At 45.2% G+C, this 19,928-nt stretch overlaps 1 protein-coding gene across 1 annotated transcript in view; it reads right to left on the reverse strand.

Annotated features, from left to right (window-relative positions):
- The window catches only part of PDHX (pyruvate dehydrogenase complex component X), a 141,330-nt gene that overhangs the window by 59,799 nt on the left and 61,603 nt on the right, over positions 1-19,928 (reverse strand). Inside the window, exons 6-7 of the mRNA XM_040328088.1 lie at positions 6,024-6,207; positions 4,241-4,388 (exon numbers count right to left, since the gene is read on the reverse strand). Coding sequence (XP_040184022.1) covers positions 4,241-4,388; positions 6,024-6,207 — 332 coding nt within the window. The remainder of the gene's footprint in view (positions 1-4,240; positions 4,389-6,023; positions 6,208-19,928) is intronic.

A 19,928-nucleotide genomic window follows, 5' to 3' on the forward strand; every position in this document is an offset into this window, starting at 1 on the left:
CTTCTTTTCCTTTTTTTTTTTTTTTTTTTTTTTCAATCTAGGCAAGAAAAAACATTCTATCCCCCTGAGTAGTATTGCCAAAGAAAAGACTATGAGATGGAAAAGAAAAAACAGCCTATTCCTAGGCTAAACCACAATCTTCTGAAGACTGTAGTATTCTTTCTGGCCACTGTGTGTCCTCAGCGCCCCGTGCTTCACTCCAGTCCTTCCTCCCTCAAACCATAGTATTGAATGAGCTGTGGTATCCAAGGAAGGGCCGCCCCTTCCTTAAATCACTGACCCGCCCTTCCCCCCCAGCTAAAACGGCGCCAAATGCGCCTATAAACACGTGCACGCGCGCCGCGCGCGTGCCCGCCGACGGGGGGGGTGTATGGGAGGAAGGGCCTCTCTGTTCCTGCAGCCGCAGGCCTGGAACACACGAGGAGGACAGCGTTCTGCCTGCCTTGCAGGCATGAGGAAGAGGACTGGATAGAGCATCGCCTGGAGGCTTGCAGGTAAGCATAGCTCTCTGACACACACATATATTGTACACAAAAGGCCCCACTCACAGCTTTCCCAATACTACCAGGGAGGTCACTTTTTTAAGGGGAATAACAACATATAGAGCCATCCTATCTTCATGATATGTGACTGGTTTGCCAGATGCAATGCATAACTTTTAGGCATGTCCCCTGTGACCTCCCAGAAAAAACTTGCTAAGAGCCAAGTTCCGCAAGTTTTCCCCTTACTTACCTGCTCCATGCCGCAGGACTTTGCAAAGCAAGAGGCCCAATCTTCCCCCATCTCCGTGGGGATGTCTAGACCTTCAGGCCCTGGGAACCTTCTTCTTCCATGAAGGATCCACTGTCCTGGACCCATACAGCACCCTGGCAAACAGAAAACATTAGGCGCCCAAAGGTTTTCTAAGTTCTGGGCCCAGGGTCCAGCTCTCTTAAAAAAGAAAGCATTATGGGCTATACCCCAAGGGTTTGGGGTCCGGTTACTGACCACTTTAGCGCTCAGGCTTTTTTGGACAGAACCGGTAGCTCACCTAATCCCAAGGATGCGGAGGCAAGCTAAACCATGACTAACACCTAAGACACTGGCGTAAAAACTGAGGTACTCCTCCTATGGGAGGGGGTTATATAGGGAGGGGCATTTCCTGTTTGAAGATTGCCAGTGTCTACACCTGAAGGTACTCCATATAACCCATATAGTAATGAATGCCGCTCTGTGTCCCGTGATGTAACGATAAAGAAAATAACTGTTTAACATAAAGACATTTAAGAGATGTCAACGTAAACGGTTTACTTGTATTTTCCAAATCTATGGTTATTCAATATTTATTAAACTAATCAATATACAAATTGGTCAAAGTAAACCCTCAAATCTATATAATAATGTATTTATTTTATTAATACCTTGTTAGTTGCAGGGTCCATTACGTAAAACCACACTTTTTCCAAAGGGCAGGTGAAATTGAATGTTTCAAAATTTCGCAATCAATTTCGCATTAGCGAAATTTCGCAAAAATTTTTTTTTTGATAAAATATCAAGAAATATTCGATTTTAGCGAATATTTCACGAATATTCGGCTATATATTCGTGATATATCGCGAAATCGAATATGGCGTATTCCGCTCAACACTATCGTTCACCGCCCCAAAGACGCTAGCAAGCAGGAGTCTTTTTCAGCCCTGCTAGCGCCCCAGTGTGAAAGAATGCAGGATGCAATAAGGTGAACAAACACAAGGGTTTACAAACCCTTTAAGTCATTAAAATGCAAACAGCAAAAGGACACACACACATTTCCATGGAGAGACAGTAAACGCGTTTCACACATCAGTGCTGATTAATAAATAAGCTACAACGTGTGAAACGCGTTTACTGGCTGTCCATGGACTCTGTGTGTGTGTCCTTTTGCAGTTTGCATTTTAATGGCATAATTCAATAAAGAAGTTGTTTTATTCTTTGAGTGCCGCCACCTTTATCTTTTCATGTGTAGCAGGTTTGGCTGCAGACCAGGTTTTCACAGCAGCTCAGGATCTCGCAGGCTGCCCCGGAGCGGTGTGTACCCTGTGTGCTTTTCAGTTAATATGAAGTTATCCACCTTTAAAGCTTAACAGCCCCACTATTATAGGAAAGATTTCAGAAAGATTTTAGAACATGTCTGTGGAAATTTGTGCAAAATTTGCTAAAATAACATTTGTGAGCGCATGTATTGATGGATGAAAAGACCTGGCTCGCAATTGGTGGCCCGATCCACGCTAAAAGGTGGTCAATGGGGTTGAGGTCAGGGCTCTGTGTTGACCACCCAACTTCCCCCACACAAAACTTATCAAACCATGTCTTGATAGAGTTGTGCACAGCCATACTGGAACAAAAAGTTTGTACCAAACTACCGTCAAAACTTCTGCCACATGGTTGGAAATACAAAACTCTCTAAAATGACTTTGCATTATTAGCATTCTTCACTGAAAACACCTGAACTCAGTTTCAAGAGGTGGCCCCATATATTGCATCACTCAGCGGCTCTAGTGGTAAGATCTGCTGCTCTTCTCTGTCAATCCCTCCACTGGCTTCCGCTCGCCCAACAAATTAAATTCAAAATACTAACTACTCTAAATAGCAACCTAATCGTTCTCTTCGTTCTTCTCAAGACCTCCTACTCTCTAGCTCTCTCATCACCTCCTCCCATGCTCGTCTACAGGACTTTTCCAGAGCCTCTCCAAGCCTATGGAACTCCTTATCCCAATCTGTCCGTCTATCTCCTTCTCTATTATCTTTTAGAGGATCCCTGAAAACCCTCCCCTTCAGAGAAGCCTATCCTACCCACATCTAACAACTGTATTTTAATTCTGTCCATCTGATCACCCCCCACATCTATTACCCTTTGTTCCACTTGACCCTCCCTTCTAGATTGTAAGCTCTAATGTACAGGGCCCTCTGATCCCTCCTGTCTTGAATTGTATTGGAACTGTACTGTCTTCCCTGATGTTGTAAATCGCTGCGCAAACTGTTGGCGCTATATAAATCCTGTATAATAATAATCTCTTCCCAAAAGCTCCTTGGTCTACAGACTTGCTGTGTATACACTTAAAAGAGGATTTGAACCATTAAAAGAGAAGTTCATAATAAAGAAAAAAATATATAAAAAAGTACATACCAACCCGAGTAGATGCATCTGTCCCCAGCAGCCTCATAAGACTGAGAACTGATCGATTAAAGACTGCTGATCGCTCAGTTCTTGGTCTTCGGTGAAGAAAGAGCCGGTGACAGACAGTCACTGCTCTGCCCCTTCAGTGCTTACTTGAAAGCTGGGCTGTGCAGAGGGTGGGAGCGGCTGGCTCAGGATCTGAGCTGCCTCTCAGGCATCTGGTTGGATACCGACATAAAGGTCAGGATCCCTTTAGAGCCTGTTGACAGCAGGCTTTAGCTCACTGCTGGCTGAATACGGGTCACAGGAGTGCAGAACGAATTCCACTCCCGTGACCTACAGGAGAAGTATGGACAAAAGAGCCTTTGCCCTACTTCTCCTTCAATATTCAGTTATACAATTATCTTCATTAAGCTAAAGGGGTTATAAGGCTTCGTGTTTCTTCACCTTAATGCATCTTATGCATCAAGGTGAAAAAACACCCTGAAGTCACCGGCCCCCAGCCCCCCCCCCCCTCGTTTTACTTACTTTGGCTCCTGCTGCTGTCAATCAAATCAATAACACGGCCATAGCCACCGACTGTATCACACAGGAGCGCGCCTGCAAGCCAACCCCCTCGGGAGAGAGATTCCCAGAGGGGGTTAGCTCTTGCAGGGAGGAATAGCGCCGTGGGACCCCAGAAGAGGACGTTTGGGGCCACTCTGTGCAAAACAAACTGCACAGTGGAGGCAAGCATGACATATTTTTTTATTTATTTTTTTAAACCCCTGAACCTTTACAAATCACTTAATCACATTTACATAAAATGTAAAAATAAATCCCCTTAATTGCCCCATAATTTGTAGAGTTATATACACAAATCAAAGGAAAAAGAATACGGATGAGTCTTTCAGGTGTCAGCTATTAACCTGCAATGGAAAAGCAAAACAGAACCCGATTTGCTGCTATGAGCTACACCCCCATTCTATTTCAGTCATTATAGAAGATATCACCCTTATGGCTGTATTGTTTACACTGGAACACAACTTTGTTTACTTGGGAATAACTGGCTCCTGTGCCAGACCCCGCCCTCCAGCGTGATTCCTTATGAACCCGCTCACTGACCTTTAGCCAGCTCCTTCCTCAGCTTGAGAACCGCTCCAAGGTCGCAGTCTGTGCTGGCATAGGCGTGAGGAATGGTGGTTTTAGACTCTGTTAACCTTTTGGCGATAACCTTTCGGATGTTGCTGGTTGGTATTTCCGAAAATGTCCCCTAAAGGGTGAGATTGGAGGGCGTTAAAATTAATGCATTCATATTGACATCAGCAACATCATATGCTGCAGTCAAGCAAAGTGATACATCTAGGGTGTAAATGTTGGCATTGTAAAAAAGTCAGTGAGGATGGAGTTGCTGTAGTCGAAGGCGAGATATAACAAGTGAGTGGATTATTAGGTCGGTGGTGTTGTTGGTTAGGAAGGGGCATATTTTGGAACCGTTATGGGAGGTGAGGGAGGCTTATACAGGCTTAGTACACTAGTATGAAAAGGAGGGAAGGACAGTTATGCTATTAATTTTTGGTGGAAAAAATAGATTTGGGCATTGTCAGAGAATCTGATGGGCCAGTGCATAGAGTAGGTAAGTAATTACATACAGATTAAGAGGAAAGTTTAACTCCTGGGGCTTTGAAGGCGCCACTCCTAGAACTGGCTCTTGATCAGAAAGGAAATTTGGGTAAGCGCATAAAGTAGACATAAAGTAGGCTTATAATAAGAAAAAAAATAAATAAAGGAACAGCAGTTACATACCAACTGCTAGGGCTTTTGATAACGGCTCTCCAATATTAATGGATAGGAACCAAACTGGGTGATGCCATAATAGGCGGGTTAAATAATCCTGCGGGTTAAATGGCATGCACCGAGCTTCACATGTGATAAAAATAAATAAAATAATAATTGCTAATTTTTTGCAGGTTAAAAAAATAAATATTACAAGGGCACTCACCTGCACCCTCTTAGTTCATTGAGAACTACAAGCCCTCTGCCAAGGTGGCAGATGGGACTTGTTTTTTATTCATTCACTGAATGACTAACGTGGCTGCGTGGGCAGAGCTTTGCACAGTCGTGTTGTTTTTTAATTGTGATAGGGGGTGTGGGGATAGGATCCCCTGCCGGCTGTCACAAGGGGGGATCAGGAGGGATTCTGCTTTAGTAACATGTTACACCCTGAATATGGGGGTAACATGAAACTAAAAGTGAATCTAGCCTTTAAAACAGGGGTCTCCAAAGTCCGGCCCGGGGGCCAGATGTGGCCCTTTACTTGCTTTTATCTGGCCCTTGGGGCAATATTTCATCTTCTGACATTAAAAATGGGGCACAATTCCTCCTAATGACACCAACAATGGGGCACAGTTCCTCCTAATGACATCAACAAAGGGGCACAGTTCCTCCCAATTACACCAAAGATGGGTCATTACTCCTCTCACTAACACCAAAAAATGTGACATTGTTTACATTTTTCTATTTCTAGTGGCCACAGTCTGGCCCCCTAAAGTCTGAAGGACAGTAAACTGGCCCTTCGTTTAGAAAGTTTGGAGACCCCTGCTTTAAAACTTGACTTGTACTGTTGTCTTTTGCTGTTGGGAAGCATTTCCTTTATTTCCTGCCTTGCAGATGGTGGTCACAAAAAAGAAAAAAAAGAAAAAGAAAGTACGGAATCTACAGATAATCTTTCGCTAGTATCTGCACTTTTACAGTAGTGCTTAAAGCATGAAATTGTAATAGCCACCATGGCAGAAAATTAGGTGACTGGCTTTGTTACAAAATATTTCTAAAATTATACAAAGGAATAAGCGGCACAAGAACAAGGAAGTTCTCTGGTTGTGTTTAGACATCAAAAGGACATTCTTACCGCTGCAGATGGCTTCCCAGGAATAGACATTGGTGGGTCAGCTGGACGTGGAAAGGCTGGCGGTGAAGATACAAATGGTTGTGATGTAGTTACTGGCGCCATCTTTTCTGCTTGTGTGGCCTGAACTGGCTGTGCAACTTTCTCCCCCGCGTCCTTTTTCTGCGACACAACTCGAAGAGCATCTCTGAGGACACACAACATTATACAATGGTTTAGCTACTTTCAGTGGTACAAATTAAGTAAACTGGGGAAAAAAATGATATGTAGTCGATTACCAAAGTAGTTTTATTATTTTACTACAATGTAAAATACAGGCATTTGGTAACACTTCTGGTGTAGGCCTGCAGAACACAGTTATCATAAAGTTTTGGTTGGCTGAGAGCAGGTTGTTTTGGGTGTAAAAAAAAGACAAGGCCAGGCCAACAGATTCCAGAACACCAACTTTCCAAATCAGTAAAAGGCTAGACCTGACGTCAAATCAACTGGTTCCCAAGTCAATACCTAGTTGCCTGAAAGGTGGTTTTACGGAAATTATTAGTCACAGCTGACTACCACTCGGGGGCAGATACCATCATTGCCATGACTCTTGAAAGAAGTGCTAGGATCGAGCACCCTTGTTCAGCATTACAGCGTTTCCCCAAAAATGAGACCTAGCGTTATTTTCCAGGAGGGTTGCAATATAAGCCCTACACCAACAATAAGCCCTAGTTTAAAATGCCTGTAAAATCTTATAATCCACTATATTACAGTATTATATAATGTACAAAGTGTGTGTTTCTGTAATATAATTGAGCCAAATACCTTCGGTACAACACTAAGGACGAGCTCTGGCGTGTTCGCATAGTACACGTGCAGAGCCCGCCAGGAAGTGTGCACGGCGCTGCGCTAATCACAGTCAGGGAGACATTGTCCCGATGCTCGGCTGCAGCGATCATGAAATGTCTCCCTGGCTGTGATTAGCGCAGCACCGTGCACACTTCCTGGCGGGCTCTGCACGTGTACTATGCAAACACGCCAGAGCTCATTCTTATACAGCACAGCTTGGTGCTCAGCTGACTTCCCGCTGATCTCCTCCTCTTCTCCCAGCTGTCAGCAGAGAATTTCACTTTTACTCCCCCTCCCCCCTTTGCAGTGCTCAGAGCGGGGAAGAGAGCTCTGGCAGGTCACGGAAGCGCAGAGCAGCGTTATAACAAAGGAATTTGGCACAATTCTATTACAGAAACACACACATTGTTCATTATATACTACTGTAATAGAGAGGATTATAGGATTGTACAAGCATTTTAACTCAGATCACACTGGGGATTCCTGACAGGCAGGGAGGGAGAGGGGGAGAGAAGACAGAACATTACATGGTAAGACCTACCCCCAAAAAATAAGCCCTACTGTGTCTTTTGTTGCCAAAATTAATATAATATAAATGTCTCCCTGGCTGTTATTAGCGCATCGCCGTGCACACTTCCTGGTGGGCTCTGCACGTGTTCTATGCGAACACGCCAGAGCTTATCCTTAATCAGCATGATGATTGCCCTCAAAAGGGCCGGTTGTATCTGTAAGAACAGATGTCCAGCACATCCCCTCCCCTTACATTAGATGTCACCATCAGAAGTTGAGTCCCCCCACTCTCCCTTACATGACAGCGTACCCCCCTTTCCTTATACTGCTGCTGGGAAGAAGCTGGATGCATTGCTTGAAAGCAGAAAGTAAGGGTCTGGAGGAGGACCTGAGGAGGGCTGGAGAGGTGCGAGGGCCACATTAAATGGCCTGGAGGGCCGGATGCGGCCCGCGGGCCTTGTGTTTGACACCTGTGTTCTAGAACTTACAATTAAAAGGGTTGCTCTAATCTAATGAATGTTCTCTGCATACATCAGATTAACCACTTCCCAACCGCCGCATGTAGATATACTTTGGCAGAATGGCACGTACAGGCACATTGGTGTACCTGTACGTCCCTGCCTAGACGTGGGTCGGGGGTCCGATCGGGACCCCCGCCTGCTACATGCGGCGGTCGGATACCCGCGAGGAGCGATCCGGGACGACGGCGCGGCTATTCGTTTATAGCCGCCCCATCGCGATCACTCCCCGGAGCTGAAGAACGGGGAGAGCCGTATGTAAACACGGCTTCCCCGTGCTTCCCTGTGGCGGCGTATCGATCGAGTGATCCCTTTTATAGGGAGACTCGATCGATGACGTCAGACCTACAGCCACACCCCCCTACAGTTGTAAACACACACTAGGTGAAACATAACTCCTTCAGCGCCCCCTGTGGTTAACTCCCAAACTGCAATTGTCATTTTCACAATAAACAATGCAATTTAAATGCATTTTTTGCTGTGAAAATGACAATGGTCCCAAAAATGTGTCAAAATTGTCCGAAGTGTCCGCCATAATGTCGCAGTCACGAAAAAAATCGCTGATCGCTGCCATTAGTAGTAAAAAATAAATAAATAATAAAACTATCCCCTATTTTGTAAACGCTATAAATTTTGCGCAAACCGATCGATAAACCAAAAGTAGGTAGAAGAAGACGTATCGGCCTAAACCAGTGTTTCTCAATTCCAGTCCTCAGGCCCCCCCAACAGGTCAGGTTTTCAGGATTTCCCTCAGATGAAAAGGCTGTGGTGATTACTAAGGCAGTGAAACTGATCAAATCACCTGTGCAAAATAATGGAAATCCTGAAAACCTGACCTGTTGGGGGGGGCCTGAGGACTGGAATTGAGAAACACTGGCCTAAACTGAGGAAAAATAATGTTTATATATGTTTTTGGGGGATATTTATTATAGCAAAAAGTAAAAAATATTGAATTTTTTTCAAAATTGTCGCTCTATTTTTGTTTATAGCGCAAAAAATAAAAAACGCAGAGGTGATCAAATATCACCAAAAGAAATCTCTATGTGGGGAAAAAAGAACGCCAATTTTGTTTGGGAGCCACGTCGCACGACCGTGCAATTGTCTGTTAAAGCGACGCAGTGCCGAATTGTAAAAACCCCTTGGGTCATTTAGCAGCATATTGGTCCGGTCCTTAAGTGGTTAAAAACAGGATGTGACCTTAACATGTTTAATCATGTTCCTTTTTCACTTATGTATACTAGGTTTACCTAAACAGTATGTATGTATTGAACTTTCGGGTAGACTGACCCTTAAAAAGACAATAGTATATACGCTCATTTTTCACTCCATACACACCATCCATCATTCCTTCCCATAAAGATTGCCCATAAACATCAGTCTTCATTGTGGCATCTGCGATGATGAATTGCTGGACGGAATTGTAGTAGTAACCCATGTCACAAAATCTATGGATAATATCAGCTGATGTATTACGGGAATTAAAAACTGGGCGGGCAACACTGCAGGGTCGCCCTGTAGAAGTGATATAGTTAATCCATACAGTAGCAAGAGAACTAAAAACTGAATAACAGCCTATGTTTGGTGATCAATAGAGCAATACAACAAAAATAATGCACTGTATGGAGCAGGGGGGTCATACGTGAAGTGAATCATGCAGAATCTCAGACAACACGCCAAGCTTTAGGAGGCAATATAACTTGATCAATAGCTCAGATGACACGGGGCAATGACCCAAAAAGAAGCAAGTACACAAACTGCAGGAGAGGCTGTAAAAATACTGATGATGTTATGGAGTAGCCCGATCAAAGTCATGGGGCCGGATTCAGATAGCTTTTACGCTGGCGTATCTATTGATACGCCGCGTAAGTGCTACGAAGCGCCGGCGTATCTTCTTTCTGTATTCAGAAAGCAAGATACGCCAGAATTTTACTAAGATCCGACCGGCGTAAGGTTCTTACACCGTCGTATCTTAGGCTGCATATTTACGATGGCCGCTAGGTGGCACTTCCGTAGATTTACGCGAGGAATATGCTAATTAGGTAGTCCGCCCGGCGCATTTTTTTACGTCGTTTACGTTAGGCTTTTTCCGGCGTAAAGTTACCCCTGCTATATGAGGGGTATCCTATGTTAAAGTGGAGGTTCACCCTTTAAAAAAATTTCTGACATCACACGGAGTCGAGCAATCCTGCCGACAGAATGCCGGTGTTTTTTTTTTTTCTCAGCACATACTTCGTTATCACGATTTTCACCTCACGGTAATCCCGCGGGAGTGGGCGTTCCCAAGCACTGCATGTGATTGACAGGCTTCCGAACGGCGCATACTGCGCGTCACAGGTTGCCCACAGAACCCGAACGTCGGTGCGCAGGCGCCGTATAGAGCCGCACCGACGTTCGGGTTTTTTCGGCAACCTGTGACGCGCAGTATGCACCGTTCGGAAGCCTGTCAATCACAGGCAGTGCTTGGAAACGCCCACTCCCGCGGGATTGCCGTGAGGTGAAAATCGTGATAACGAGGTATGTGCTGAGAAAAAAAAAAAACACCGGCATTCTGTCGGTAGGATGGCTGGACTCCGTGTGATGTCAGAATTTTTTTTGAGGGTGAACCTCCACTTTAAGTATGGACGTCGTTCCCGCGTCGAATTTTGAAAATTTTACGTCGTTTGCGTAAGTCGTTTGCGAATAGGGCTGTACGTAAGTTACGTTCACGTATAAAGCATTGACGATTTGTGGCGTAATTTCGAGCATGCGCACTGGGATTCTTTTATGAACGGCGCATGCGCCGTTTGTAAAATACGTCAAATACGCGGGGTCACAGTGAATTTAGATAAAACACGCCCACATCATCCACATTTGAATTAGGCGGGCTTACGCCGGACAACATACGTTATGCCGCCGTAACTTAGGGCGCAAGTTCTTTCTGAATACGGAACTTGCGCCCTAATTTACGGCGGCGTAACGTATCTGAGATAAGTTACGCCCCGCCGAAAGATACTCCAATGTATCTGAATCCGGGCCACGATCTTTTAGATATCCATCTTCTATATTAGCAAAAGTTTACCCATTCCATAACGGGCAAGGAGAGGCCCATGTTCAATAAGTACTTTATATATGGAAGTAACTGTAAAACTAGAAATGTTTTCAGTGATAAATATTAGCTTTCTGTGGGCAGGAGAGGATTGTGGCGGGTAGGACCAGGGGCAGTTTGTAAAGAAGAGGATTGTAGCGGGTATGACAATGGGCAGTATGTGAAGAAGAGGATTGTAGCGGGTATGACCATGGGCAGTATGTGAAGAAGAGGATTGTAGCGGGTATGACCATGGACAGTATGTAAGGAAGAGGATTGTAGCGGGTATGACAATGGGCAGTATGTGAAGAAGAGGATTGTGGCGGGTATGACCATGGGAAGTAAGTGCAGAAGAGGATTGTAGATTGAATAAACATGGGCAGTACATGAAGGAGAGGATTGTAGCGGGTATGACCATGGACAGTATGTGAGGAAGAGGATTGTAGCGGGTATGACCATGGACAGTAGGTAAAGAAGAGGATTGTGGCAGGTATGACCATGGACAGTATGTGAAGAAGAGGATTGTAGCGGGTATGACAATGGGCAGTATGTGAAGAAGAGGATTGTAGCGGGTATGACAATGGGCAGTATGTGAAGAAGAGGATTGTGGCGGGTATGACCATGGGAAGTAAGTGCAGAAGAGGATTGTAGATTGAATAACTATGGGCAGTACATGAAGGAGAGGATTGCGGATGGAATGACTATGCGCAGTAGGTGAAGAAGAGGATTGTGGCAGGTATGCCCATGGGCAGTATGTGAAGAAGAGGATTGTGGCGGGTATGACCATGGACAGTATGTGAAGAAGAGGATTGTAGCGGGTATGACAATGGGCAGTATGTGAAGAAGAGGATTGTAGCGGGTATGACCATAGACAGTATGTGAAGAAGAGGATTGTAGCGGGTATGACCATGGACAGTATGTGAAGAAGAGGATTGTAGCGGGTATGACAATGGGCAGTATGTGAAGATGAGGATTGTGGCGGGTATGACCATGGACAGTAAGTGCAGAAGAGGATTGTAGATTGAATAACTATGGGCAGTACATGAAGGAGAGGATTGCGGAGGGAATGACTATGCACAGTAGGCGAAGAAGAGGATTGTGGCAGGTATGACCATGGGCAGTATGTGCAGAAGAGGATTTTGGAGGGAATGACTATGGGCAACATGTGCAGGAGAAGGTGGTGGAGGGAATGACAATGGGCAGTATGTGAAGAAGAAGATTGTTGAGGGAGTACAGGAGAGGATTGTGGAGGGAATTACTGTGGGGAGGATGTGCAGGAGAGGGTGGCGGAGGCAATGACTATGGACAGTATGAAGAAAAGGATTGTGGTAGGTATGACCATGGGAAGTATGTGCAGGAGAGGATTGTGGAGGGAATGACTATGGACAGTATGTGAAGGAAAGGATTGTGGAGAATAGGGCTCTAGGCAGTATGTGCAGAAGATTGTGGTAGATATGACCATGAGAAGTATGTGCAGAAGATTGTGGTAGGTATGACCATGTGCAGTATGTGCAGGAGAGGGTTGTGGAGGGAGGTAAACCCAAATAACCCCAACAGGCCTTGTTTGCAGGTTTTTGTGCAAAGTGAAATTGAAATTGCACTGTAAGTGCAGTTGCTGTAGATCTGAGGGGGACATGCAAGGAAATAAAAAACACTACTTTAGCTTGCACATGATTGGATAATAAAATCAGCAGAGCTTCCCCTCATTTCAGATCTACCCCTCAGATTTACAGTGACTGCACTTCCAAGTGCACATGTAGTGCAAAGTGGATTTGCCTTTCGCAAATAACCCCCAATGGCTTGGTATTTTGGACAACTATTTTATCCGAGAGAAATTCACAAAACACGGCCTGTTGAGGGTACTTGAGGACAGGGTTGAGAAGGACTGCTTTAAGGCATCAAGACCTGTCAACAACAGAAATTACTTCCAATTATTTTTTTATTTTTTTTAATTACTGAAGTAATAATAGTAATTTGCAAGAAAAACACAACACACACCTATGTGATAAAAATCTAAAACTATATCAAGCAGTCACGTGGTACGAATCGCAGGTTACTCCTGCACATCTGGATGGTTGACTTTTTTTTGCATGCTCATTCCTCTCATTACCTGGGTGCCAAGTTTGCAGCATTATTTACAGTTACTTGTTTTGCATATCCGACATCAGATGCAAAGCAGTAAAAAAAAAAAAACACACAAATCTGTCAGAGAGTTAATGAAAAGGATCGGTGCGCCCCCTCTGACATAATCATACTGGCCTCTGCAGGTAGCAGGGGGAAGTGCAGTGTAGAATAAAACACTAGCTGAACTAACAGTGGCCCGGATTCAGAGAGCAATTGCGCCTGTGTAACCATAGTTACGCAGCGCAATTTCTGACTTGCTCCGGCGTTACGAATGCTCCTGATTCAGGAACATCGTAACGCCGACTGCAGCCTAAAATCTGCGTGGCATAAGGCTCTTATGCCACGCAGATTTTAGGCTGCATTCTTGCGATGACCGCTAGGGGGCGCTCCCATTGTGCTCAGTGTATAGTATGCAAATTGCATACTAACACCGATTCACAATGTTGCGCGAGCCCTGCGTACGCAAGGTACGGAGTTTCCGTACGGCGTCTTTAGCGTAAGGCTGCCCCTTCTAATAGTAGGGGCAGCCAATGCTAAAGGATACCCGCCGTTCCCGCGTCGCGAAATTTGAATTTCACGTCATTTGCGTAAGTGATACGTGAATGGCGCTGGACGCCATTCACGTTCACTTTGAAGCAAATGACGTCCTTGCGACGTCATTTGCCGCAATGCACGTCGGGAAAGTTTACCGACGGCGCATGCGCTTTACGATCAGCGCGGGAACGCGCCTAATTTAAATGATTCCCGCCCCCTGCGGGATCATTTAAATTGCGCGCGCTTACGCCGGGCAATTCTGCCAGCGCGCCCTCGCAATTTACGGAGCTACTGCTCCGTGAATCGAGGGCAGCGGCGCAAATTTGCGGGGGCGCAGGGCAAAATTGTTGCCCTGTGCCTCCGTAATTTCAGCGCAAATCTTACTGAATCTGGGCCAATATTTTTCAACTGTATTCAAGCATGTGCCCCTTTCCATCGGAAAAAAATAAAACATGTTCTATTTCTAAACTCTAAAGTCCGATGGGGCCCACACGCGGTTGGAACATCCGATGAAAAAAATTCCAATTCCGCATAACAGATGTTATTGCATGGCACAACACACGCCAAAATAAACCACAATGCTAAAATATAAACGGTCATTATACCAATATGATATATTTACTTTAGATAAGTACCCCCCTTGTAGCACGTAACACTAGTGGAGTATCTTTGACTCAGAAGATAAACTGTTGATTTGATCTTACTGCGGAAGGAAGCACTGCAAAAATATTTTTTTCTACGATATTGGAGAAACTCTGAACTTTCAGAGGCTGTACTTGTGTTCCGTCATTGACAATTCAAGCGTCACATATCCCCTTTCACATGACCATAGGCTGGAGGGCAAGAATGTTGCTTCCCTTTGGATCAGGATTATGACCTTTTATATCAAGGGAAGGAGACAACTGCTACTGGTCGGATTTTTCGAACATACTGGAAAACACAAGCACCCCCAGTAACTGTGCACACAAAGGTTTCTGCAAGTCTGGTTATCTCAAATCTGGTATATCAGTTGAGTACAGGAGGTTGTATCAAAGGACTAGAGAATTTTTGGGGCATTCCAACCCTAAAAAATAATACATTTCTGTGAAATTCTATTTTTGCAAGGATAGCGACGCTTTTTTTTCCCCCTGGTTTAGCAATACATCCTCCCGTGTAAGATTTCTGCCTTCAGCCTCATAGGAGGCCAACTATTAATCAGAGAACTAGGAGGTTCATTTGTGGGGTGTTTCTACCCAATGTCTCCCAAGGGTATAAACCATTTCATAAAGTGGAGGTTCACCCTCAAAAAAAATTCTGACATCACATGGAGTCGAGCCATCCTACCAACAGAATGCCGGTGTTTTTTTTATTTTCTCAGCACATACCTCGTTCTCACGATTTTCACCCCCCGGCAATCCCGCGGGACTGGGCGTTCCCAAGCACTGCCTGTGATTGACAGGCTTCCGAACGGCGCATACTGCGCGTCACAGGTTGCCGACAGAACCCGAACGTCGGTGCGCAGGCGCCGTATAGAGCCGCACCGACGTTCGGGTTTTTTCGGCAACCTGTGACGCGCAGTATGCGCCGTTGGGAATTTTTTTTGAGGGTGAACCTCCACTTTAAATCTTTTAACAGGTAAAACAGTTGACGCATTAATTTCAACTGTTTACCGATTTGCCTGGCAATCCATTCAATTCACTTTCCAAACTTTAATAAAACTAGCCCAGATGATAAAATGTAAAAGGCATTTAAATTTGTTTTAAAGGTAAAACAAGTTTTACCTTAAAGCCGAGTTCCAGGACCTTTTCGGGAGACTTGGAGACCCTGGCAACATTTCATCTACACGGATGAGTATCTCCGTGAAGTAGCTAGGTCTGGTTGACCCGCAGGGCTTGCCTTGCCTCCTGGTCGGGGGATTCTCTCCCACTCTTTTTTTATTCTATTCTCTTGACCTTTCACCCCTCTTTCTCTGGCCCCTACCCCCCTTCTTTAAAGCGGAGGTTCACCCTAAAAAACATCTATGTACCATCCCATCCAGCATACTAGCGTCAGCTACAGTATGCCTTTTTTTTTTGCGCTGTATTTACCGTTTAATCCTTCAGTTTCTTTTCAGACTCCCGCGGGGAGTAGGCGTTCCTATGAAGAGGGGAACATGATTTACGTCCGGCTATGGCGCGTCACATGTTCCGAAAATAGCCGGAGTAGGACTCGGCTGTATACGGCGCCTGCGCAGTCAGCTCCTAGTCTGTGCGCAGGCGCTGTATAGCGCCGTGAAGAGCCGAGACCTAGTCCTAGTCCAAGGGAGGGGGCGAGCACGACACTCCACACCAGGGAGAAAGCCTCACATTACTGTGTGGAGTTACAGACAGAAGAACAGGAAGTGAGGATTTCTCAGAAGAAATAAGGACATTTAAAATCAAAATCGAAGGCTGAGGTAAGTGAAGGAGGACTGCACTAAGGTAAAGGAAGCTATTTAGGGAAAAAAAGTTGTTTACGACCCCTTTAACACTGCTTTCGGGCAAACACTTTGGTATTTCAGGGAATGCCAAATATCCGCTGATTCGTTCCAATTCTCACCCCATCATTCATCTTGTGCAGTGGGCTTCCCTACTGGCTAAATCCGTAGATTTGTTGGTATCATTTGCTAAAGGGCATGGAGCTTGTAAAAAAGCCAACTGTAACCCAATTTTAGCAGCACTACTCTCTCCGAGACCATTGCAACCTTGGCTACACCGATCTAAACCTTAAAAAGATTTTCATTCGCCTCAGTAGTACTATATGAAATCGGACATAGGAATTCAGTATCCTTATTTACTGAAATGTTTTTCAGGTAGTAAAAAATGTAGGCCAAGCATTCCCCAATTTCTCCTCCACCATCCCTGCCGGAACCCCCCCGCGCTCTTTGTGCAAATACGGGGTCGCAGGTTGTGGCCTCTCGTAGGCCTGGGAGTGGCCCTCTATTTACCTCTTTTTTTGGTCCATGTTTTCATGACCTCTTTCCTCTCACGCTTGTACCCCGCGAACGGTCTGCTCCTGGCGGCGTGGTTCACCGGCTGGTCTCGGTTTCCGACACCTACCTTGGTAAGTAGTATACAACCTCTAACAATGAAGACTATATACACGTGCGAGGATCATGCACACGCATGTGCGATACACATGTACGTGGGTGTGCAGGTGCCTCCCCTTGTTGGTTGCCATGTAACAATCTTCATTGATATACATGCGTTTCCTTTAAAGGATCTATGGGCGTGCAAAAAACTGCCCCCTGAAGACCGCTACTTTTAAGGTCGAAGCGCATTGGGTCTTTTTGCACCCATAGTGGAATATATACAGTACTGTTCAATTCTACCTTGTTTGATCATATAATTGTGTACCAGTTTTATTGATTTTTTTGTAAGCCCATGTTCTGAGTTTTTTAGATGGCGGTTTTCCATCCTATATCATCATGTTTATTCCAATAAAATGTATACTTTTTTACAAATCTTATTTTCATTATTCACTCATTGCTGCAACACAAAGCCCCTAGGGGTAACTTTATATTCCCCCCCCCCAATTCTAGCATTTCCCTCTCTCTGAAACCAGGGTAACCTTATCTACAAAAGATTTGAACACGAGGAAGACCTAAGCCTGGGTTCATGTAACAAGAAGTCTTTGGAAGTACTATAAGAAACCTGACACAAGGGAACACGGAAAACCCAGATGAATGGTAAACAGAGGACCTTCTGGATTTACTGGGGTTGCCATAACATTAGCAATTCACAGATTGATTTTACATCTCGAAATTGCTTTATAATTATTTAATCTCTGCCGCTGTGATGATGCGGCATGGGTTACGGGATAACCATTGCTCCTGCTGGTGTTTCAGAGTCATTAGGAAGACATTCTTGCCTTTGGCTCTAGAGAGTCTGTTGAGCCTTGATGAGGCTTATGGATATCTCTTGGCCATTGTTGTTTTAGCTAACATGTCTTCTCAAACGCAACCCCCACAACAAAGCATTATTTCTAAATCTAGAGCTTACTGCACACAACCCTTGGACAATACTACTGGAGTGGATATTATAAAGTGTCATTTTAATGATGCTACAAGAAAAGAACGATGGCCTTCCCCGGAGCAGGTGCTTAGGAATCAGCATGTGTGCTCCCTCCCAACTCCCCATACCCTTCAGGTCACTCTTAATTAACAAAGGATGAGACACTCTGGTCAAAGGCCTTCATATATACACTGCCACAGCTGTCCAGTAACATGTTCCATAGAGCGAACTGTGGTTTTTCTTGGATATCCCTGGGTGACAATGGCGCTCATGCTTCCAAAGAAAGCTTGAAATCACGAGAAATACCAAGTTTCTCGTTGGGTTACTCACTTTTCATGCAATCCATATGAGGTCCTTCAACCCCACCAACTATAAATTACCCAAATTTTGCCTAAATCTGACCAAATCAGGCAATTGTGCATAACGCTTGCGTAATGTGTGTTAATATAGCCACTTGTAGTCTTCATAGGCAATGCTCTAAGTGCCGGTTCACACTAGCGCAACTTGGGATCAGACTTGTGTCGCCCCAAGTCACGCGACATGAAAAATTACATTAAAATGAATGAGAGCCGTCTTAATGCACACTACTGAAGTCGCTCCGACTTCAGAAAAGGTTCTTGTACTACTTCAAGGCGACTTGTACCCACTGATTTAAATGGAAGTTGCCTCCAAGTTGGATCTCTGTCTTAACTGAAGCAACTTTACAGGAAGAGAAAATAGTTCTCAGGCAAACCCCTCCCTCCCACAGAGCTGATTATTGTTTGATTGGCCACTGGCTGTCAGGAAAGGTTCCATCCGCTGGTGCTGTTTATTACCTGGCTCGCAGTACTGCGTCTCACCAGCAGGTGTCTCCTGACCGTTCCAAACTGTCAGGAGAACTTCTCCCTGCTGGTGTTATATCACCCTTGGGACGCAGTACTGGTCTCCACCAGCGGATGGACCCTAGCAGTATGGAGCATGTGGCCCTTCCTGCGCTCAGGTGTGACCTGAACTTAATTAACACACCTCTATATATACCCGGCGAGTGCAAGCATACCTCGCCCTGGTATCTTTCAACCATCCGGACCCTGAGCCTGCAATCCTGACCCTGCTCCTGATCCCTATCCCTAGCCCATCCTGGACCTATCCTTCCTGTTACCGGTTTTCCTTGGATCCTGTTTACCTTGGATTCCTGCCCCGCAGCCTGTCCATCCATCCTCTCCCTGCTCTGTTGGGTTCCCATCCTCACCCATCTGCTGACTTCCCATGGTGTATGATCTCGGCCTGGCTTTGTTTACGATTACGGTATCTCCCCTTGATTTGTACATACTATTTGCTGTTAATTACGCACTGGTGGTTTTCACATGTATGTCACCTTGTAAATAAACACCTTTTTATTTCACTTACATACATGTTTGGTCTCCTCTGTGTAGTCACACAGTCCGGTCTACTAGATTCCTCGACACTGGCAAAGTTTCCTGTCCTGGAGGCAACTCGAAGTTGCCTCGAAGCTGCCTCGCAAAGTCGTGCCGACTATAATGTCGCTGTAGTGTGAACCGACACCAACAGGGTGACAACCATGGAATACAACTGCAAGATAGGGACTCCCCACAAGCACCAAACAAATCCAACATTGGTTTTAACCAACCCCAGCTTTATGTAAAACTAGAAAAACATTTAGGACTCTCTCACACATGCGGACCGTTCAGGTCCACCTGTCAGTTTTTCAGACGGACCTGAACTAATGCTCCATGCACCTCTATGGAGGGACGGATATCATCAGTGACATGTCGGCTGACATCAAATACCCTGTAATCCGCTAAATTCAGACGAATGGAAACCCTTTTTTCCATCCGTCTGGCAGATCGGATAAGGTGAAAACGGACAGACTGTCCGTTTTCATCCGAACCCCCATAGAGGAGAATGGGGCTCTGACAGGTCCGTCCCTGCACAGTGAGCAGAGACAGACCTGTCATCCGCCGGCACAGCAGGGATAAGCGGATCGATCCCTGCAGAGCAAGCGGAGTCCGTCAAAACAGACAGCCCCGTGTGCTTTAGGGCTCATTTACAGTTGCTTCGACTTTAACACACATTAAAGCACCTAACACTTCAACATGCTTTTTTCTGTGTTTTTGATGCTTCAATGCTGTTTTGAGGCGTTATTGAAGCTTGGCAAATGCTCTGTTTGAGTTGATTTTCAATTTTTTTACAAGGAGCCCAGTAGAACCCTGGCTCAGTAATAACTCAACTCAGCAGATCCCCGCCTCTTTCGTACCCTGTTGAGCAAGTCCCCAACTTATCAGTACCCTCGTTCAGCAGATCCCCTGCTCAGATGTACCCC

Source organism: Rana temporaria, chromosome 11, assembly GCF_905171775.1.
Source record: "Rana temporaria chromosome 11, aRanTem1.1, whole genome shotgun sequence".
In the NCBI taxonomy this organism is placed as follows: Eukaryota; Metazoa; Chordata; class Amphibia; order Anura; family Ranidae; genus Rana; species Rana temporaria.